The sequence below is a fragment of the Sciurus vulgaris genome, assembly GCF_902686455.1.
Source record: "Sciurus vulgaris genome assembly, chromosome: 13".
NCBI classification, from domain to species: Eukaryota; Metazoa; Chordata; class Mammalia; order Rodentia; family Sciuridae; genus Sciurus; species Sciurus vulgaris.
Genome location: NC_136474.1, coordinates 47,830,896 through 47,854,426, shown reverse-complemented (window position 1 = coordinate 47,854,426; position 23,531 = coordinate 47,830,896). Strand labels below are relative to the sequence as shown.

Here is a 23,531-nt window from a genome sequence, read left to right as displayed (position 1 = left end):
GAAGCTTAACAGACCACAGAAAGAATAAATCCAAAGATAGTTTACACTTAGACATAGTAGTCAAACTTCTAACAAATGACAAAGAGCAAATCTGAAACTTAGCAAGAGACACCTTACCTAAAAGGGAAAATCATTGCAAATAAAATCAGATACCTTATCAGAAACCATGGGGGCAAGAGGGAAGTGACTTGTTTTTCAGGTGGTAGAAAAACAAAGTACCTTGTCAACCTAGAACTCTATGCTCAGTGAAGATATTCTTCCCAAATGAATTAAAAAAGAAAAAAAGCATGAGGGGCTGCAATTATAGCACAGTGGTAGAAACCTTGCCTAGCATATGTGAGGCATTAGGTTAGATCCTCAGCACCACATAAAAAATAAACTTAAAAAATGTATTGTGTCCATCTACCACTAAAAACAAAAAATTCTTTTTAAAAAATGACCTTCTCAAATGGGGGGAAATAAGAGAATATGTTGCCAGCATACCTTCCTTAAGAGAATTACTAAAGAAAATTCTCTAAATAGAAAGAAAGTGAAAAGTGGCACTCATCTGTAATCCCAGCTACTTGGTAGGTTGAGGCAGGAAAATACAAGTTTGAGGCTAACCTGGGCCACTTAGTGAGACCCTGTCTCAAAATAAAAATAAAAAGAACCAGGGTATAGTTCAGTGGTAGAGTCCCTCTGGGTTTAATCCTCAGTACTTACCATGTATGTAAAGGAAATATTTAAGACAATTATAAATAGGAGGGTAATAAGACTCTACATGAACTGGTAAGAGTCAGCACTAGTGGAATGTGGTATAATGCTATACACCCACACACACACATATATATAAAGCAAAACACTTAAAGCAGTCACTGAAAAATCTACACAAAGATATACACCAAAAAACTCCACAGATGAGCTGGTGCTGTAGCTTAGTGGTAGAGCGCTTGCCTCACACATGCGAGGCCTTGGGTTCAATCCTCAGCACCACATGAAAATAAACACATAAAAAGATATTGTGTCCATTTACAACTAATAAACTTTTTTTAAACTCCACAGTTAAAAGATTTTATCTTCACAGATACTTTTTTCTAAAAAAAAAAAAAAAAAATATTCAGGTAACCCACAAAAAGTCAGGAAAGAGAAAAATTGATAAACAACAGAGATGACAGAAAAATGGCAGAATTAACCTTAATATTACATTAAATAGAATACCAATAAATAGAGGTTTTAAGATTCATTTTTCTAAAAATCCCACACTTAATATATTGTCTACAAAAACTTTGAATATAGAAACATAGGTAAACTGAAAGTAAAAGAATGGAAAAAAGATATATAAATATTAATGAAATAAAGCAACAGTGGCAATATTAATACCAAATAAAGTAGACTTAAACACAAAGAGAGTTACTAGGACAAAGAGAAATGTTGCATAATGATAAAAAGAACAAATTCACCAAGAAGACATAGCAGTTCTGAATGTTTATACACCAAACATTTGAACTACAAAATACTTGAAATGAAACTGAAAGAGAAGTAGACAAATCTGCAATTATTGTTGAAGATTTCAACTTGTCTTTCTAGACAGAATCATCATACATACAGGAGAATTCAACCACACCATCAACCATCTGGATCTGTTCAACATTTATGAACCCTCTATCCAATAAGAGCAGAATATATAATCTTTTCAGTGGCTTAAGAACCACATCCCAAGTACACCACATCATGAATCAGAAGGCAAACAAATTTAAAACAGTTGAAACCATATAGTGTTTTCTGACCAAAATATAATCGAACTAGAAAGAAAATCAGAAAGGTATCAGGAAAACTGTGAACCCATGGAAACCAAACTGCACATAGGTCAGAGACATCAACTCTCAAAGGGGATGGAAAAATACACCCATTTTTTTAAAAAATATTTTTTAGTTGTAAGTGGACACAATATCTTTATTTTATTTTTATGTGGTGCTGAGGATAGAACCAAGTGCCTTGCCCGTGCGAGGCAAGCGCTCTACCACTGAGCTACAGCCCCAGTCCCCATCCATTGTTAATTATATCTCAGAACTTCGCTTTATTTTATTTTTGGTACCAGAGATTGAACCCAGGGGTGCTTAACCACCAAGCCACATTCCCAGCCCACCTGCTTTTTTTTTTTAATATTTTTTTAGTTATCAATGGACCTTTATTTTATTTATTTATATGTGGTACTAAGTGTTGAACCCAGTGCCTCACATATACTAGGCAAGCATTCTGCCACTGGGCTACAACCCCAGCCCTTTTTTATATTTTATTAGAGATGGGGTCTCTCTGAGTTGCTTAGGGCCTCGCTAGGTTGTTGAGGCTGGGTTTGAAATCGCAATCCTCCTGCCTCAGCCTCCAGAGCTGCTGGGGTGACAGGCGTGTGCCCAGCTTCAAAATTTCATTTTAAAAAATATTAAGAGCAGTAAATGAAAAATCCAGTATCAAAATTTGTGAAGTGCAACTAACAGTGCTGAAAGGGAATCTTAAATGCTTGCATTGGAATAGAGGAAAAGTCTCAACTCACTAAGCTCCTACTTCAAGAAACTACAAAAAGAAAAAAACCCAAAACAAGCAAAAGGTAGGAAAAGTAAAGATAACTGCTGTGTTAGCTTTCTGCCTCTATGACAAAGTATGTGAGAAAAACATTAAGGAGTATAGATTTATTTTAGCTCACAGTTTCAAAGGTTTCAGTCCATAGTCACTTAGTCCTGTTAACTGTGGGGTTGAGGGTGAGGCAGAACATGCTGTTGGGGAACATGTGGGAGCAGAGCTGCTCACCTCTTGGCAACTAGGAAGCAGAGGGAGAGAGGAAGGGGCTGGGGACAAGATAAAGTCCCCAAGGACCCACTCCCTTCAACTAGGTCCCACCTTCCACAGTTTGTACTACTTCCCAGTAGTCCATTCAGCTATGACTTCACTAATGGATTTACCCCCATTGATGAGATTAGATCCCCTAGGATCCAATCATTTCCCAAATGCCCCATCTCTGAACATTGCTTCTTTGGAGACCAAGTCTTCAATGCTTTTATCAGGCATTCCAGATCCATACTGTAACAAAAGTAGAGATGAGTGAAATTATAAACATAAAAACAATGAGAAAATCAGTGACATAAAAAAAAATTGTTTGAAAAGATCAACAAAATGGACAACTCTCTAGCAAGACTGACAAAAGAAAAGAAGACACAAATTACCAGTATTGGTAATGAAACAGGGCATATCATTGTAGACTATGAATATGAAAAGGTAATAAGGGAATACTGTGAACAATTTAAACAGAAGTATGAAATTTAGGTAAAATAGGATTAATTCCTTGAAAAGTACAAATGCCACAGCTCATACAATGTGAAATACATAATTTTAATAACTCTGTATAACTGTTTCGTAAAGCAAATTCATAATTTAAAAAACTCTTTAAAAATCCCCATAACCATGTAATTGCACTAGAGAATTCTGCCAGGGTTTAAGAAAACACCAAATCCGTACTCTCTCAGAAAATATAAGAGAGCACTTCCCAATTAATTTTATGAGGCTAATATTAACATGATACCAAAGACCATACTACAAAGAAAACTAATAGACCATTATCCCTCATGAATACAAACGCAAAAATTCGTAACAAAATAGAATTCAGCAGTATATATAAAAAGAAACCAACTATGCTTTATTTCAGAGATTCAAGTCTCATTTAATACTTGAAAATCAGTTTAATTCATCATATTAGTTACTAAAAAAATTAAATGATTATATCAATTGATAAAGATAAATCACTAGACAGAATGCAACACCCACCCATTCATGATGATATTTCTCAGCTCAAGTTGATAAAAAGCACATACTTAAAATCTATACCCACTTTATAGTTTATGGTGAAAGAGTGAATCTTCTCCCCTAAAATCTGCTACAAGGAAAAGATGTCTGCTCTCATCAGTATTAACTAGTATTGGAAATTATGAACAGGACAAAAAAGACAAGAAAAAAGTGGGGGAGGGCTGGGGATGTAGCTTGGTTGGTAGAGTGCTAGCTTCACAAGCAGGAAGCCCTGGGTTCAATCCCCAGCACCGCAAAAAAAAAAAAAAAAAAAAAAAAAAAGAGTCGGGGAGGAACAGAAAGGAAGATTAAAACTCTAAACGTTTTATACAGGTGACAGGATGTTTTATGTAGTTATTGTCATAACTACAATGTTCAAAATTGTATGATACTGACTAAAGAATAGACATATTGGTCGGTGGAACAGTAAAGATAACAAATGCTTCCGTATGATTATAGCCAACTTCTTTTTGGCAAAAGTGCAAAAGCAATTCATTGGAGGAATGATAGTCTTTTAACAAATGATAATGGAACAGTTAAATATCTATAGGCCAAAATATGAACCTACTGTCTTACACCTTATACAAAATTCACTTGATGATTCATACATTTAAATGTAAATATAAAAATATAAAACTTCTAGGAAAAAAAAAGACAAATCTTTGGAACTAGTATGTTAGAGAATTCTTGGGCATGACACCACAAATTTGATCAATTTATATTGAACTTTCCTTATGGAAAGTTCAGTCGATTGGACTTAATCAAAATTGGCAACATTTTCTCTATAAAGAGGAAGAAATCACAAGCTGTAGATTGGAGGAAAATATTTACAAAGGACTCATCTCTAGACATTTAAAGAACTCTCAAAGCTTACCAGTAAACAGATAAAACTACCATGAACTACCATTAGAACAAGTAAAATTTTAAATTGTATCAAGAAACAAACTAAATGACAAAATATGAAAAAACTGGGTCACTTGTATTTTGCAAGTGGGATGTAAAATGGTAGACATTCTGGAAAACCACTTCCTTAAAAAAAAAAAAAAAGAAATGTGCCACCCATGACTCAGCAGTTGTGCTCTTGGGCTTTTATCCCAGAAAAATGAAAAGTTATGTATATTTTCACAAAAACCTGTATATTACTATTCATAGCAATTTTATCTATAGCCAGAAACAGAAACGATCCTATAATAAGTGAATGATAAACACTGTACCATGGAATACTACTCAGCAGCAAGAAGGAAAGAACTGTTGATACACACAATTCAAATGGATTTAAAGTTAAATGATAAAATCTTAAATTGAAAAGACCTGGGCTGGGGTGGTAGCTCAGTGGTAGAATACTTGCCTAGCATGTGTGACACACTGGGTTGATTGTCGGCACCCCATATAAATAAAATAAAGGTCCACTGACAACTAAAAATATATTTTAAAAAAATTGAAAAGACCTTACAAGTTTGTGTCACCTTTACAAATCTCTGAGAGTATCTCACTTAAAAGTAGTTTTTGCTTAAAGATGGGAAAGCCTGGGAAAAAAACATAACTATAAAATAGGTTTTCCTGATGTGGAGTCCTGAAAATAAAAACAAAGCATCAAAAATAAGATAATGGCAGGACTGGAGTTGTGGCTCAGTGGTAGAGCATATGCCTGGCATGTGTGAGGCCCTAGGTTCGATCCTCAGTACCGCATATAAATAGGTAGGTAGGTAGATAGGTAAGTAGATAGATCGATAGATAATCCATTGGCAACTAAAATATATTTTTAAAAATAAGATAATGCTAGAAGTGGTTAATTCAGAAACAGATAAATTTTAAGTTGTGAAAATTGAATATTTTTACTTGAATGCTACTCCTCCTTGTTTCTTTTTCTAACGTACTTCACTGGTTACTTTTTAAATGTACATTAGTGGGTAGATACATAGAGAATCTTAGGAAAGATAAGTAAAATATTGTTGCGATAGAGCAACTTAGAGGGAGTGGTGAACTCTGTACCATTTGGAACCATTTCAGCTTGTCTTAACTATCAAATATATAATTGCTGTCTGAGTCTTTAATATGTTAAATTGAATATTGTAACCAAAATATTTGTAATATAATACAGTGTAGTTGCCATTAATACAGCAACTATTGATCTGAAAAGGTAAGATAGGGTTGTATTTTAAGTTCATGAATTCAGAAATCTGAAAATTTACATGTCGAGCTCAAATGAGGATTCTTATTCATAAGATAAGCTTCATCCCTTACTGCAAAGTTATTAGGAGGCACTATTTGATTTGAAGCAAAAAAAAATCCATCTTCAGTTTTTGTCTTATTTTTTTTTTCAAAGAGCATAAATGACAAAGTCTATTAATTGCAGTGGTAACTTTTGTCATAATTTCAGGGGAATCAAAGAAGAATCTAGAATCTACAGTGTCCTCAAATTGAGAAGGAAAAAATGTTGCTACAACATAGAATTAATGAGTACCAAAGAAAAGCTGAACAGGAAAATGAAAAGAGGAGAAATGTAGAAAATGAAGGTAAATTATTGCCTTTTTTAAATGCTGAAATTTTGCTGGGCACAGTGGCACATGCCTGTAATCCCTTTGTCTTGGTAGGTGGAAGCAGGAGGATCACCAAGTTTAAGACCAACTTCAGCAACTTAGTGAGACCCTTCTCAAAAGAAAAAATACAAGGCTGGGGATGGGGCTCAGTGGTAAAAGTGCCCCCAGGTCAAGTCCCAGGACTAAAGGAATTTCTAGGCAAGCACTCTGCCACTGAGCTATACCTCTAGTCCCTGTAATTTCTGTCTTAACACTCTCTTCCTGTAGGTCTTTATCATTAGGTTGTTTTAAATTTAATGCCCCTGATAAATTTATGAAGCCACAGTTCTAAAGCTCAGTAACTCAGATCTCCAATTAAATTTATGACACATTAAAGTCACTTGTGAATAATATTTAACAAAAATAGTGATGTTGTCATTGTTTGCATACTGGAATCTACTGGAAGCTTTAAAATATACTCATGACTAAACCCAGCAAATCCTAATTTAATTGGTATAGACATGTGACCTGGGCATCAGTATTTTCTGTTTTGTTTTGGTTTGTTTTTTTTTTTTTTTGGCACTAGGCATTGAACCCAGGGCCCCTTTACTACTGAGCTACATCCCCAGTCCTCTTTTTTTTTTTTTTTATTTTGCAACAGGGACTTCTAGCTGAGGCTTACCTCAACTTGTGGTCCTCCTGTCTGAACTACCATGCCTAGAATAATCTGTATTTTCTCGTAAATTCCACAGGCACTTTTAAGAAGCAGCCATGTTTGAGAATTACTAAGCTGGAATTTCATATTGAATTCCAATGTTAAAAATACATTTAAATGGTTTCCTACACCCTTTGATAGAGTTATTTCACTTCTGCTTTATTTTACACATATGTATGTGCCACCTAATGTATACACCTAATGTATTGATTGTAAAATTGCTTAAATTGAAAAAAAGTATAAACAATGTAAGTTTAATTAATGATTTAATTTTGGTGTATCTGTATGATCAAATACTATGTAGCTTATAAAAGAATAAGTTTTTATATATTTGTTATATAAAAAGATCTCTAAGATGTATCTTGAAAAAACAAGAGTTAGATGGTTTGTGCTTAAAACAAGTGCTGTTTTCCATATGCTTAAATATGTATATGTATTGATATAGACATACATGTGAAAACATAAAGTATATGGTTTTATTTTAGGATTTCAATTATAGACTATCCTAGGAAGATATGCAAGAATTCAAATAGTTGTGTATCCCAGTTAAGGGATACACAAAGTATGTGGAGATGATGTGGAGGGAGGAAGACTTATTCTATACTACCTGCCATTTAGTGCCTTTGAATTTTGTACCATTTTAAAAATACTTAACATATTCAAACCTTTAAAGTAATTGTACTATTCAGAAACAAGTAATAAAACGGGCACACACCTGTAATCCCAGTGACTCAGGAGGCTGAAGCAGGAGGATCTTGAGTTCAAAGCCAGCCTCAGCAAAAGCAAGGTGCTAAGCTATTCAGTGAGACCTTGTCTCTAAATAAAATTCAAAATAGGATTAGGGATGTGGCTCAGTGGTTGAGTGCTCCTGAGTTCAATCCCCAATACCCACCCACCTAAGAAAACTAACTTTATAACATTACACTAAGAGATCTTATTAAGGCAGTAAAATAATTTGAAATAATACAATAGTGGAAACATCTGGTTTTTCGTACTCTGAATTACAAAATGATGATCTACTTTCTGATGCATTTAAAAATGTAAGTACTTCCAAGATGGAATTGGTTTTGGGAGTGGGAAATGGACCTAGTTTGGCCTGACTATTATAGTCTAAGAATAAATGTCATTTTTTTTTAAAAAAGGCAATCTATATGTTTCCTCTATTAAAAGTTTGTAATTTTTACATATTCTTTTACTGTCTAGTTTTCTACATTAAAAGATCAGTTGGAAGACTTAAAAAAAGTAAGTCAAAATTCACAGCTTACTAATGAGAAGCGGGTACAATTACAGAAGCAGGTAAGTTTTCAGATGAGGTTCCTATTTTAAAATTTTAGTAAATTAAATAAGTTTGATCATATTTTGGTCAAAATTCTTTTTTCCTCTTTTAAATAGCTAGAAGAAGCCAATGACTTGCTTAGGACAGAGTCGGACACAGCTGTAAGATTAAGAAAGAGTCATACAGAGATGAGCATAATCAATTAGCCAGCTAGAGTCCCTCAACAGAGAATTGCAGGAGAGAAACAGAATTTTAGAGAATTCAAAGTCACAAACAGACAAGGATTACTACCAACTACAAGCTGTATTGGAAGCTGAACGAAGAGACAGAGGTCATGATTCTGAGATGATTGGAGACCTTCAAGGTAATAATTTTTTCTTACTGTGGTAAAATAAATCTAACATAAAATTGATCATTTTAGCCATTTTTAGGTGTACAGTTCAGTGATTTAAATACATTTCAATTGTTGTGCAACTAATGTCACTATCTCCAGAACTTTTTTCATCAACTCAGACTACAACTCTACTTATTAAACAATAACTTTTCCCCTCCCCCATGGTCCTGTATAACCACCATTCTACTTTCTGTGTCTATGAATTTGATTACTCTAGTTTCCTCAAATAGTTGAATTATACAACATTTGTTCTTTATTTTTGTTTTAAAAACACATAACAAACTGAACCATGTTTAAAAATGAGACTTTTTTTTTTAATCATATGCCCTCATGTAGAAAAATGGCAAAACCAGAAATGGGTAGAGAAATTCTTCCTCTTTCAGGTAATGCATACATTTTATCACATCGTAATCCCCACACTTGAATAGGCAATCTGTGAGGCAGTTTCTGTGGATGTTTTCCAATTCACAGCCAAGTTAACTGAAAACTTTTTTTATTTTTCCAGACTCCATTTTGATTCATTGTACACAATGGGGTACAACTTTTCACTTCTGTTGTTGTACACAATGTAGATTCATACCATTTGTGTAATCATACATGTACACAGGGGAATGATGTCTGTCTCAGCCCTCTTATCTTTCCTTTCCCTGCTCCCCTCCCCCCCTCATTTCCTTCTACACATTCCAAAAGTTCTTCCATTCTCCTCCCCCCATTAGCATTGTTGTTTACTTATCAGAGAAAACATTCAACCTTTGGTTTTTTGGGATTGACGTATTTAACTTAGCTTGATATTCTCCAACTCTATCCATTTACCAGCAAATGCCATAATTTTATCCTTCTTTATGGCTGAGTAATATTCCATTGTGTATATGTACCACAGTTTTCTTTATCCATTCATCAGGTTGAAGGGCATCTAGGTTGGTTCCACAATCTAGCTGTTGTGAATTCAGTGGCTATGAACATTGGACATAGCTGCATCACTGTAGTATGCTAATTTAAGGCCTTTGGGTATAAACCAAAGAGTGAGATAGCTGGGTCAAATGGTGGGTCCATTCCAGGTTTTCTGAGGATTCCATACTGCTTTCCAGTGACTGATTTGCAACTCCACCAGCAATGTATGAGTGTACCTTTTCCCCCACATCCACGCTAGCACTTATTACTGCTTGTGTTCTTGATAGCTATTCTAATTGGAGTTAGATGAAATCTTAGGGTGGTTTTAATTTGCATTTCTCTTAATTACTAGAAATGATGATGATGAGCACTTTTTTCATATATTTGTTGATTGCCTGTGTAGCTTCTTCTGTGAAGTATCTGCCCAGTTCCTTAGCCCATTTATTGATTGGGTTCTTTGTATTTTGGTGTAAAGTTTTTTAAGTTCTTTTTAAATTTTGGAGATTAGTGCTCTATCTGAAGTGTGTGTGGAAAAGGTTTTCTCCCACTCTATAGGCTCTCTTTTCATATTGATTGTTTCCTTTGCTGAGAAAAAGCTTTTTAGTTTGAATTTCTCCCCATTTATTGATTCTTGCTTTTATTTCTTGTGCTCTGGGAATTAAGGAAGTCTGGTCCTAAGCCAACATGATGAAGATTTGGGCCTGCTTTTTCTTCTGTTTGGTGCAGGTCTCTGATCTAAACTGAAACTTAACTGAAAAAAGTTGACTAATTTATAAAGCCCTTACTCAAAGTGAGACTGATCTATAAGAGAGGATTATTACTATTGAATCCTGGGAATTGCTCATGCATTATGGATAAAAATAGAAACTCATTTGCAGAAATAGAATCTCATTATTAAAAAAAAGTTATGTACTTGGAAAGGTTAGGACTAGAGATAGTAGTATTTGTGAATTAAAAGGCAGAAGATTGAATATAAAAGAGTATCTAAAGAAAGAGAGGGAGGTATGAAAAATGGTGGAATGAGACAGACATCATTACCCTTATGTATATATATGATTACACAAATGGTATGAATCTACATCGTGTACAACCATAGAAACAAAATGCTGTGCCCCATTTGTGTTCAATGAATCAAAATATAGTCTGTAAAAAATTAAAAGATAAATAAAAATAATAATAAAAAAAATCCCCAAAAGATGCTCTATCTTACCGATATTGCTGTTATCCTAAGAGAATCAACGGTGGAATGTCTGAATAAGTACCATAAAACAGGTCCAACTTCTATAATAAAGCCCTGTGCCTGAGCTGAAAAAGTTGTGCAGACATTCTCACTAATCTTTGCAACCATGTGATTCACAACACGTTCTTCTGGAGAGAGCAAACAAGGAGAATTCAGAGGACTATTATTTAGTATTAGAAATACATGCAGGTCATTTCTTCATACAAATCTCTACCCAATAATATCATCTTTTAAAAACAAAGGTAAAACCAAAAACTGTTAGCACTGGATAAATTCAGTAACGTTATAGGACATAAAAATTTTAAAAAGAGATCTAAAGAATAGTTTTATAGTGGTAATAACATCTGTGATTTCAAGGATGCCTGGTTCTACCTACTGCTCAAATTTTTTTTTCTATTTTTTATTGCTATTAATGGCAGCACCCACACTACCTAATCAAAATAGATATACATGGAAGTTGCCAGACCTCTCGGGGAAAAAATTGGCTGGTGGGAGGAGTCTGTGACCTTAGTCACAGAAGGGAACATAGTTTGGGTCTCATGGGGTTTGATGATTAGCTATAATTCTGTGGAGAGAGGTCAGGGTCAGTTTTTTAACTATGGAAATGAAAATTAGGATTTCTCATTGGTTCATAACTGAGGATTGTTGTGCAATCTTACTTCCCAGGCACCAGGCTTAAAATAGATCCAAATATAACCAAGAAAGTAGCCTCTTTGTATGTATTAGGAAAGCCTTGTACTTAACTTCCTTAAGTCAGGTTTTTCTAGGCCCTTCTATACAGTTTAACAGCAGTGTGATAGTTGTATCTCCTTTCTCTATCTGTAAACCAAGGTGAATAATTAGATGACCTCTAGAAATCCTTCCAGTTCTAATATTATGTTAAACTTTTTATCTTCTATTTATGGCCAAGCTTTTTTCCCCCGCATTTTTTTATTGGTGCATTACAGTTGTACATAATGATGGTATTTGTTGTTACATATTCATACATGACACAATATAGCAATATCATTTGGCCAATAACACTCCCCAGCATTTCACCTCTCCCTCCCCACCTTCTGCCCCTTGTCCCATTTCCTCTACTGATTTCCCTTTGATTTTCATGAGATCCACCCTCCGCCTTTCTTTTCCTTTTTTCTAACTTCCATATGTGAGAAAATATACAACCCTTGACCTTATGAATTTGACTTATTTCCCTTAACATAATAGTCTCTAGTTCCATCCATTTTCCTGCAAATGTCATAATTTTGCTTTTATTATGGCTGAATAAAACTCCACTGTGGCACATACTTGTAATCCCAGCAGCTCAGGAGGCTAAAGCAGGAGGATCACAAGTTCAAATCTAGCAGTTTATTGAGGCCCTGAGCAACTTGGTGAGACCCTGTCTTAAATAAAAAGAGTCTGGGGATGCTGCTCAGTGTTTAAGTGCCCTTGGATTTAGTCCCAGGTTAAAAGACAAAAAAAAAAAAAAAAAAAAAAAACTCCATTGTACATATACCACATTTTCTATTTTTTTAATCTCTTCATCTGTTGATGGACACCTAGGCTGGTTCCATGGTTTGTTTCTGTGAATTGTGTTGCTATAAACATGGGTATGCATGTATTATTGTAGTATGATGACTTTAATTCTTTAGGATAATCCAAGGAGCAGTACTGCTCAGTCTTATGGTGGTCCCATGCCTAGTTTTTTGCAGACCCTCCAAACTGATTCCACAGTAATTGTACTAATTTGCAATCCTACCAACGATATAAAAGTACTTTTTCTCTACATCTTCTCCAGATGTATATGACCAAGCAGAAGAGCTTGCTAACAAGGAAGAGGCCATTATCCAAGTGCTCATCAGTAGTGTTTTTTAATTGAATCTATTTTTATTAAATATTGCTGAAAGTTAAGAAAAGTTCATTGCATGATATATTATTAACCAATTTATCATTTTTAATGCTTCTGTTAATGCAGTGTGGTTAAAAGAATTATAATTTTTACATTAATCTTTTACAGTCTTTAAGAACTTTTAGATCCCTCAAGTATAAATTTCTTTTAGTTTGGGGTGCTGGGCTTCATCATTGTTATTCCTTATTGAATATCCTTCATGTACACGAGTGGTCAGTAGCTTCTTTGTATGTGTGAGAGACTTCCTTAACATGATTGGATTATAAATATTTTAGGGGCACACATGATCTTTGTTGCATATTCATCTTTTTATAACTTTCACCTTTTGGTTTTTTGAGATTGGCTTGTCTCCCTTAGCATGATATTCTCCAATTTCATCCATTTGCCTGCAAATGCCATAATTTTATTTTCTCTATGGCTGAGTAATATTCCATTGTATGTACATACCACAGTTTCTTTATCCATTCATCAATGGAAGGGCATCTAGGTTGGTCCCACAATCTAGCTATTGTACATTGAGCAGCTATGAACATTGATGTGGCTGTATCTCTGTAGTATGCTGATTTTAAGTCCTTTGGTTATAGGCCAAGGAGCAGGATAGCTGGATCAAATGGTGGGTCCATTCCAAGTTTTCTAAGGAATCTCCACATTGCTTTCCAGAGTGGCTGCACTAATTTGCAACCCCACCAGCAATGTATGAGTGTACCTTTTTCCCCACATCCTTACCAACACCTATTGTTGCTTGTATTCTTGATAATAGTCATTCTATTTAATTGGGGTGAGATGAAATCTAAGGGTAGTTTTGATTTGCATTTCTCTTATTACTAGAATGTTGAACATTTTTTCATATATCTGTTGATTGCTTGTAGATCTTCTGTGAAGTGTCTGCTCGTTTCCTTGTCCATTTATTGATTGGGTGGGTTATTCGTATTCTTGGTGTAAAGTTTTTTGTGTTCTTTATAGATTCTGGAGATTAGTGCTCTATCTGAAGTGTGTGTGGCAAGATTTTCTCCTACTCTGTAGGCTCTCTCTTCACATTGTCGATAGTTTCCTTTGCTGAGAAAAAGCTTTTTAGTTTGAATCTATCCCAATTATTGATTCTTGGTTTTATTTCTTGTGCTTTGGGAGTCATGTTAAGGAAGTCTGGTCCTAAGCTGACAGGATGAAGATTTGGACCTACTTTTTCTCCTATAAGGTGCAGGGTCTCTGGTCTGATTCCAAGGTCCTTTGATCCATTTTGAGTTTGAGTTTTGTACAGGGTGAGAGGTAGGGTGTTTAAGTTTATTTTGCTGCATATGGATTTCCAGTTTCCCAGCACCATTTGTTGAAGAGGCTATCTTTTCTCCATTGTATGTTTTGGCACCTTTGTCTTGTATGAGAAAACTGTATTTATGTAGGGGTTGTCTCTGTGTCCTCTATTCTGTACTGTCTATTTTGGTGCCAATACCATGCCGTTTTGTTATTATTGCTCTGTAGTATAGTTGAAGGTCTGGTATTGTGATATCCCCCTGCTTCACTCTTCCTTCAAGGATTGCTTTAGCTATTCTGGGCTCTTATTCTTCCAAATGAATTTCATGAGTGCTTGCTCTATTCTGTGAGTTACGTTATTGGGATTTAATTGGAATTGCATTGAATCTGTATAGCGCCTTTGGTAGAATGGCGTTTTTGACAGTATTAATTCTGCCTATTCAAGAATATGGGAGCTCTTCTAAGGTTTTCTTTAATTTCTTTCTTTAGTGATCTATAGTTCTCATTGTAGAGGGTCTTTCACCTCTTTTGTTAGATTTTTTTTTTTTTTTTTTTTTTTTTTTTGAGGCTATTGTGAGTGGGGTAGTTTTCCTAATTCCTCTTTCAGAGGATTCATCACTTAGGAATAAAAATACATTAGATTTATGAGCATTGATTTTATATCCTGCTACTTTACTGAATTCATTTATGAGTTCTAGAAGTTTTCTGGTAGAATTTTTTGGCTCCTTTAAATAGTCTCTACTCATTTCTATGGGTATTCTTATGTATGTCCAGCTTATTACTCTAAGCTCTACACCCAATCCCTCTCTCCTGGGTACACTTCTGGCTTTTCCAACTAGGCCAAAGTTGAACACAATTTTCTTTCTCTCATACCCTCCCAACAGTAGTTTTTTTGTTTCTTGCTTTTTGCAGTGGTACTATATCTGTTCTTTCTTATTTCTGATCATTTTTTGAGGTCATAAATCTGCTTTCTAATTGACAGATTTATCCATTTCTTCCTCTTTATTCCTGTGACCTCTTCTTTATATCAGATCAATATTCTCTCTTACTAGAACTTTTTCAGTAGCCTATTAATTACCTTGTTGTTCTTTCTAGAATTTCACTTCCCTTTAAACTATTCTACTATTGAAGTTTGGTTTCTGAAATGCCAATATTATGTCATATATTGCTTATAGGTTAAAGTTTTATTTTTGCATACAGGAATCATGGTCCCACACTTACTTTTCAGGTTTGATAAGAGTTATTTCTTGTATTATATGCTATACTCTGTCATATTTGGTTTCTTCCCATTTCCCTAATTTGTTCTCTTCTACCTTTTGGCCTGTATGTTCATTCTAGCTGAAATATCTTCTTTCTACTACCTTCTCTTCTGGGTAAATTTTTCTCATCTTTTTGGTCTTACTTCAAGCATTGCATATCCCTAGCAGAATTAGAAGTCACTCACCCTTCTCTCCTTCAGAACACCCTGTATATAATTTTATTATCACCTACCATGATATTATATTTTGTACATATGTTTTTGGATCATTGTAGGTTCTTAATGGATATATTAAAAAATTAAGATTGTACATATTAGTGTAATGCCAGGTAATGTTTCAATACATATAAATATTGCATAATATTTAACTCACTCACATTTCTTTTTGCATCATTATCTTTACAATAATAGAGACATCATTAGTTTTAGGAGAACAAGGGCCAGACCTTTGTAATTTTTGCATTACTAACACCTAGCACAGGATACCTAAAATACAAATAAATGTTGACAAAATACTTGTTAAAGTAATAAAAAAAGAAAGTGATAAGATTAAACTAATTATTTCCTAAACAGGTATAAAATGGTACCATAAACTTGTTATTTTTAATTTCCCTATGAATATTATTGGTTGAATAAGATGGATTTTTTTTTTCAATTAAAGCAGGAAAGTTTGCAGAAAACAATCTATAAACTAGAAGAACAGCTGCATAATGAAATGCAATTAAAAGATGAAATGGAGCAGAAGTGCAGGTAAGAATATAATTATGTTTTTCATGTTAATAGTTGTATATAGCAAATACTTTAAAGCTCATACTCTCACATCCACGAAAAATGTCTTGGCTAGAATTGAAAAGTAATATTGATGTTAGCTTTTAGTTGTAGATGTACTTTCCTCAAACTATTAAAGTTCATGTTTCTGGCAGTCTTCCTTCTTAAAATTATGTATAGTTCTAATTCATTTAATCGTCTGATCTTATTCATTTAATCTTCCATTTTAATTAGCTAACTGAAAGAGCAAATTGGTTTACATTAAATAAGTAGTTTCTGAAATGTAAAGTGTTGATGTTTAAAATTGATTAAATTTTTGATGCAGTCTTTCTGATTTCCACTGATTCCCTAGAGCAGTAACTCAGAATTATTTCATGTGCATCAAATTCCAATAGCATATATATTTATGAGAGAATGATCAAGCTATTTTAAAATAACCTAGCATATTGCTATTTCTTATTAATAGCAATCTTTTTATAATTACAAGCAGTAACTTCTTATAATTATGCCATTAGTGAACAATATTGAATAAATGAAATATAAAGGTAACATTGAGATTAAATATTCAGCAAGTGAAATTGGAAACACTCAATATTGTGACTGAATAGGAATAGAGGAGTAGGAAACAGGTAAAATTCTCACTACATACCATCCCTGTAGATTATATAGTTAAGTGTATAACAAAAACTTAAAAAAAAAAAAAAAAAAAAGCACTGGAATAAGCAATCAATTGATCCCAGAATTTTGAAGTATATAATATAGAAATAAAGGGAGGAAATGGAGAAACTGTTGAATGTTGAAACTATTGAGAAGTTTCTATATCAGAAACATTTTTCAACAAAATTAAAATCAAAGTGTGAAGTAGTAGTAATGGGAATCAATTTAAAGGAAGAAATAAGAATAACAAAAATGTCTGATAGTCATGTGAAAATGTGTACTCTGAAGAAAATGGAATTAAAATGTGATAAGAACTTTTTAAATTACTTATTGAACTGGTGAATAGTTAATTTTAAAGACAATACTAGGAATTATAGATTGATATTTGCTTACATTTATTTTCTCGTGAGTATTCAAATGTTTTATTCTTTATCTTTTCTGAAAGGTATATCTCAAATATCCATTAGAACTTTATCCCACAAAAATATATTTTTTTTGTTTTGGTATCAGGGATTGAATCCAAGTGCACTTTGACCCTGAACTACATCCCCAACCCTTATTTTTTATTTTGAGACAGGATCTTGCTAAGTTGTTGACGGCCTTGCTAAATTACTGAGACTGTAGCTGGTTATTTTTCGATTGTCTTTCCCCGTCCTACTTTTAGCCTTTTCCCCTCACAGAAACTGGAAGAATTTAGTTGGTTTTTAAGTGGGCAGGCTGGAAACAAATTTTACGTAGAAATTCACTACTATTACCACCACATATAGATTAAGACTAATCCTGATCTAATTCTTCACATTTAAATCAGTTTAAATTCATATCAGTTGAGTTACATTTATTCATTCAGAAGGTCAGTTTGTATCGGATAATGTGCTTGCCAGGAGTATAATCTTGACTAAAGCAAGGAATAGACCTTGTTCACATGGAGCTTGTAATCAACAGTGAGGATATAAAAGTCATTGTTAGTGTGGTATGTGGTAAGATGGAGAGAGAAAAAAATGATACAGGTATACATCAGGAGATACCTGTACTATTTTGTTGGAGATTAGAAAAGCTGGAACCAGAAGGATCAATGGGAAATACCAAGAAGGAATAGAAAGATTAGTTAGGATCCAGGGAATACATATCTGTGGAGGCTTTGATGTAAGAGATGGCTATGTAGTAGTAACATATGAAGGAAAGAAAAGCCTGAGATTAGGCTGGGAAGATTGGCAGGGTCTAAATCTTGAGGGACTTTGTTTTGGACAAGCTAAGAAACTTGGAGATTATCCTAAGTGTGATGGAAACACTTTGAACGTTATTAAACCAAGAAGTGCTGTGCGGGTGTGTGTGTGTGTGTGTAATTAAATATTTATATATTAGTTTGGGGATGTGGCTTAGTGGTATAGCAGTTGACTAGCTCATGTGAGGCCCTGGATTTAATCCATAGCACCACAAAAAAAGAAAGTATACATGAATATTTTTAAAAAGAACAATCTAGTTAATTTGCAGCATTTTCTATTTACTGAACTAGATGGGAATAAAGGAGAAAAATGAGTCAAGGATGATTTCTATGTAATGTCATTTACTCCAGGATTTATAAATCTCTCCTGGATGAAATTCAATATCCTTAAAGATGGATGAGAAAAAGTGAATATTTTTTCTAATTTATAACTGACATTTATCATTTTTTAATTCTATTCAAAGGTAACAATAAAGTTAATAAGCAGTAGCTGAGTTTATCATTACTAATAAAAATGACAGATATTTTCCTATATTAAAATTGTTAATTACCTCTGAATACCACTATACTGAAATTATTGCCACTAGATCTTGTGATTTAATTTAGTAATGAAAAGCATATACGTTTGTATTTCAATATAATTGGCTTCTTTAATCCTGTGTAATTTTTATGCTTTTAAAAATGCTATTCTGGAAAAAGGCCATTGACCTTACCAGAGTGCCAGTGAAGTTGATGGCACAAAAAAAGATTAAGAAACCCTAGTTGTGAAAATGTTTGGAATATATAGATTTTGAACTCTGGGCAAAAAAAATAATTTCTAATCTGTATTACTTTTTTTTTTTCAGAACTTCAAATATAAAACTAGACAAGATAATGAAAGAATTGGATGAAGAGGTACATTTTTGTTTCCTAAACAGGTTTTCCTTTTTGAGATTTCCCCCACTTTCAATTTGTTTTATTTCCAGAAGTAATTGCATTTGAACTCCATAGTTGAAACACAAAACAGAACCACAGAATTAAGATGAAAGACATTGGAGTTGCAGGTTTAAGTGGTATAGATTATACCTTAAATTTCCTTTGTACAGTTTTATTCTATGACCATTTTGAAATTTTGGAATATTAATAATTAATAATATTAATTATAATCCATAATTAATAAAAATATTAATAATAAGATTTAGTTCAGAAGTTCTTAGTAGTTGAAAAATGAAAAGAAGGAAGAGAAGTTAGAGATCAGAAATTGAATCTAGAATTATATCAGGAAGAGACAAATAGGGATGAGAGAGGAATCTAATTTAAAATATTTTTTAAAGGATTAAGATTAACAGTTGCATGTGGTCAAATGGGAAGTACATTGATTTTGAAATTATTTATGTTCCCATGATTACCTACTAAAATTGTTTTTATTAGAGAAACAGCATAAGCTTCTCTTACAATAGGATGATTGATATTTTTAAATATGTAATACCTTTTCTTTCCTTAGATACCTGGTAGATATCTTTCTACTGTGTATGTGAAGGGTCCTTGAAAGAAAGACTGTCTATAGTCTTTCTCTAATATATTACTTTCCTTTTCCTTTTTAGATTTAACCTCTCTGTTGGTTTTTACTAAGAAATCTGTCAGGGGTTTATCTTCTTTCATATATAGCTTTTTATAAATATATATAATCATCTGTGAAGATTTCAATATTTTACCCATTGACTATTTGGGCAATATATAGTTAGCCTTAGTACTATATTTTTTACTCTTTGTGTTTAAGGATCCTTTTTGCATATCTTCCACTTTTTATTTTATTTCATTTTTAAAACATAAAATTTAGATGTGCTAGATTTGTTGTACCTTTTTCCAAATTCAAGATAGAGAGGGAAATCTTAATTAGAAGAGTCCCACTTACGAAAAAAACACCATGAAAGTACTTTTCCCTATTCTTCCTGCAAAGTACAGCTAAAATCCCTAGACATTAAATATTAAACAAATGTTTAAAAAATTCTGAAAAGTGGAAAGAAGGTGGCTGATCAGGTAAATTAAGTACTTGGTTCTTGAAAAACAACACAGGAATGAATACTATGGGCTTTCTTTTTGCTGCACATGTATCCCAGATTGCTTACTAGAGAAGGCAGCAACCTGGAAATGCCAACAAGCACAGACAAAAACCTAAGAAAAGTCTTCCTCTAACCTAAGGACCAAAAAAGGAGTAGGCTAGGAAGTCAGAAAACTTATACAATCATTGCTCTGCTCAGGGAAATGGCATGGAAAATGTAGCCCCATCCCCAACAGCAAAGACCAAGTGGGAAGCCCAGACTTCTACCTCCTCTGTGTTGTAATGTACCACAGCCTCCAGATAAGGTAGTATCAGAGAAGGCCTACTAAAGGGATTTTCATCTCCAATGGGTGGTAACAAACCTCCTTCTCACGAGACGTGTAGCAGAGGCCATGAGAGAAATCCAGACTTCCACTTATACCTGCCTATAGTGAGGCGCCCCTCCCACTCTCTTCTGGGGTGTTTGCCAGAAGAGGCATTGTAGAAAGGCACAACTTTCACCACTGAAAATGTCACGCCTTCTCCACAACAGTGACTGTGGAGGCCACCTAAGAAATAGTAATAAGGTACTCACCTGCCCCAAGCATGTAATTGGTGGAGTGCTGGAACTCCCATTCTCAATCAGCAGTAATGAAGATCTGCACTACCACCACCCCCTGACACGTGCTTTGGTATCAGTAGAAGTTAAGTGCAAAATCTGGTTATCTGTTTTCACCTGGCAGAAATGAAGTAGCACTTCCTTAATTTCACCAGAACAGTGACAGAGAGGTGTCCCAAAACAGACATTTTATTCATTTATTTTGTTTCAATTACACAGAATGGTGAGTTTTGTTGTGGCATATTCACACATACATAAAAACACAGTTTAGTCAACCTAAATTCCCAATACCCCTCACCCTCTCCTTCCTTCCTTTATCCCTACCCCACCCTAATGGTTACCTTGCTACTTTCATGCCATTCCTTTTTCCCATTTGCCTTTAGCATCTATATATAAGAGAAAACATGATACTTTTCTCTCTGAATCTGACTTATTTCCTGCAAAATTTTGATCTCAAGTTCTGTTTTTTTGCATAATTTTGTCCTATGGCTGGATAAAACTCTTTGGCTATATATATTACATTTCCTTTGTTCATCTGTTGATGAACACCTAGGTTGATTTCATGATTTGGCTAGTTGAAGCAGAAGATTTAAATAAGATCCAGGATATTGTAAGATAATACTAAAAATGTCCAGCTTTGAAAAGCAAATTGTTCATCATAATCAGAACTAGAAACATCTCAACTGGAATAAGAGAAGATAGATATCAACACCAAGATGGCACAAGTGTTAGAAATATTTGACAGTGATATAAAGGAGTATATACAATATAAAGGATATAAACAATCATAAATATGTTTCAGTGAGCAACTACAAACATACTTGAAATAAGTGAAAAAAAATAGAATGCCTTAGCAAAGAAATAGAAAATGTTAGCAAAGATGTAGATGAATGATACAAAATAGAACCAACCAAAAATATTACAGTAACTGAGATAAAAATCTTAAGCTCTTAGCAGCCAAGTAATACAAGAAAGAATCAGAGAACTTATAGAACAATAAAATGACCTAGTCTGAACAACAGAGTTAACAGTTTTGGGAGACAAAAAAAAGTGACTGAGCCTCAGGGGCATGTAGAACTAGCTCTAGCAGTAAAGTTCTCACATTTGTGTCAGTGGAATTGCTGAAAGAATGAGAAAAAGAGAAGGGAAGAAATGGTGACTGAAAATTTCACAATTACAACAGAGGACGTGAACCTACATGTAAAAGATGGTCAGTCAACAGGAAGCTTAACAGACCACAGAAAGAATAAATCCAAAGATAGTTTACACTTAGACATAGTAGTCAAACTTCTAACAAATGACAAAGAGCAAATCTGAAACTTAGCAAGCGACACCTTACCTAAAAGGGAAAATCATTGCAAATAAAATCAGATACCTTATCAGAAACCATGGGGGCAAGAGGGAAGTGACTTGTTTTTCAGGTGGTAGAAAAACAAAGTACCTTGTCAACCTAGAACTCTATGCTCAGTGAAGATATTCTTCCCAAATGAATTAAAAAAGAAAAAAAGCATGAGGGGCTGCAATTATAGCACAGTGGTAGAAACCTTGCCTAGCATATGTGAGGCATTAGGTTAGATCCTCAGCACCACATAAAAAATAAACTTAAAAAATGTATTGTGTCCATCTACCACTAAAAACAAAAAATTCTTTTTAAAAAATGACCTTCTCAAATGGGGGGAAATAAGAGAATATGTTGCCAGCATACCTTCCTTAAGAGAATTACTAAAGAAAATTCTCTAAATAGAAAGAAAGTGAAAAGTGGCACTCATCTGTAATCCCAGCTACTTGGTAGGTTGAGGCAGGAAAATACAAGTTTGAGGCTAACCTGGGCCACTTAGTGAGACCCTGTCTCAAAATAAAAATAAAAAGAACCAGGGTATAGTTCAGTGGTAGAGTCCCTCTGGGTTTAATCCTCAGTACTTACCATGTATGTAAAGGAAATATTTAAGACAATTATAAATAGGAGGGTAATAAGACTCTACATGAACTGGTAAGAGTCAGCACTAGTGGAATGTGGTATAATGCTATACACCCACACACACACATATATATAAAGCAAAACACTTAAAGCAGTCACTGAAAAATCTACACAAAGATATACACCAAAAAACTCCACAGATGAGCTGGTGCTGTAGCTTAGTGGTAGAGCGCTTGCCTCACACATGCGAGGCCTTGGGTTCAATCCTCAGCACCACATGAAAATAAACACATAAAAAGATATTGTGTCCATTTACAACTAATAAATTTTTTTTAAACTCCACAGTTAAAAGATTTTATCTTCACAGATACTTTTTTCTAAAAAAAAAAAAAAAAATATTCAGGTAACCCACAAAAAGTCAGGAAAGAGAAAAATTGATAAACAACAGAGATGACAGAAAAATGGCAGAATTAACCTTAATATTACATTAAATAGAATACCAATAAATAGAGGTTTTAAGATTCATTTTTCTAAAAATCCCACACTTAATATATTGTCTACAAAAACTTTGAATATAGAAACATAGGTAAACTGAAAGTAAAAGAATGGAAAAAAGATATATAAATATTAATGAAATAAAGCAACAGTGGCAATATTAATACCAAATAAAGTAGACTTAAACACAAAGAGAGTTACTAGGACAAAGAGAAATGTTGCATAATGATAAAAAGAACAAATTCACCAAGAAGACATAGCAGTTCTGAATGTTTATACACCAAACATTTGAACTACAAAATACTTGAAATGAAAACTGAAAGAGAAGTAGACAAATCTGCAATTATTGTTGAAGATTTCAACTTGTCTTTCTAGACAGAATCATCATACATACAGGAGAATTCAACCACACCATCAACCATCTGGATCTGTTCAACATTTATGAACCCTCTATCCAATAAGAGCAGAATATATAATCTTTTCAGTGGCTTAAGAACCACATCCCAAGTACACCACATCATGAATCAGAAGGCAAACAAATTTAAAACAGTTGAAACCATATAGTGTTTTCTGACCAAAATATAATCGAA

General features: G+C 33.8%; 1 protein-coding gene and 1 long non-coding RNA gene across 4 annotated transcripts in view; one reads left to right on the top strand and one right to left on the bottom strand.

Moving 5' to 3' along the window:
- Nucleotides 1-10,977, bottom strand: part of LOC306642545 — a 51,580-nt gene extending 40,603 nt beyond the window's left edge. The window contains exons 1-2 of the long non-coding RNA XR_013758588.1: nt 10,819-10,977; nt 7,763-7,863 (exon numbers count right to left, since the gene is read on the bottom strand). This is a non-coding gene — a long non-coding RNA (uncharacterized lncRNA). The remainder of the gene's footprint in view (nt 1-7,762; nt 7,864-10,818) is intronic.
- ROCK1 (Rho associated coiled-coil containing protein kinase 1) overlaps nt 1-23,531 on the top strand; it is a 162,924-nt gene that overhangs the window by 85,218 nt on the left and 54,175 nt on the right. For all 3 annotated transcript variants that reach the window (XM_079108289.1, XM_079108288.1, XM_079108290.1), the window contains 2 exons: nt 15,904-15,992; nt 18,735-18,783. In XM_079108289.1, the coding sequence (XP_078964415.1) occupies nt 15,904-15,992; nt 18,735-18,783 (138 nt within the window). The remainder of the gene's footprint in view (nt 1-15,903; nt 15,993-18,734; nt 18,784-23,531) is intronic.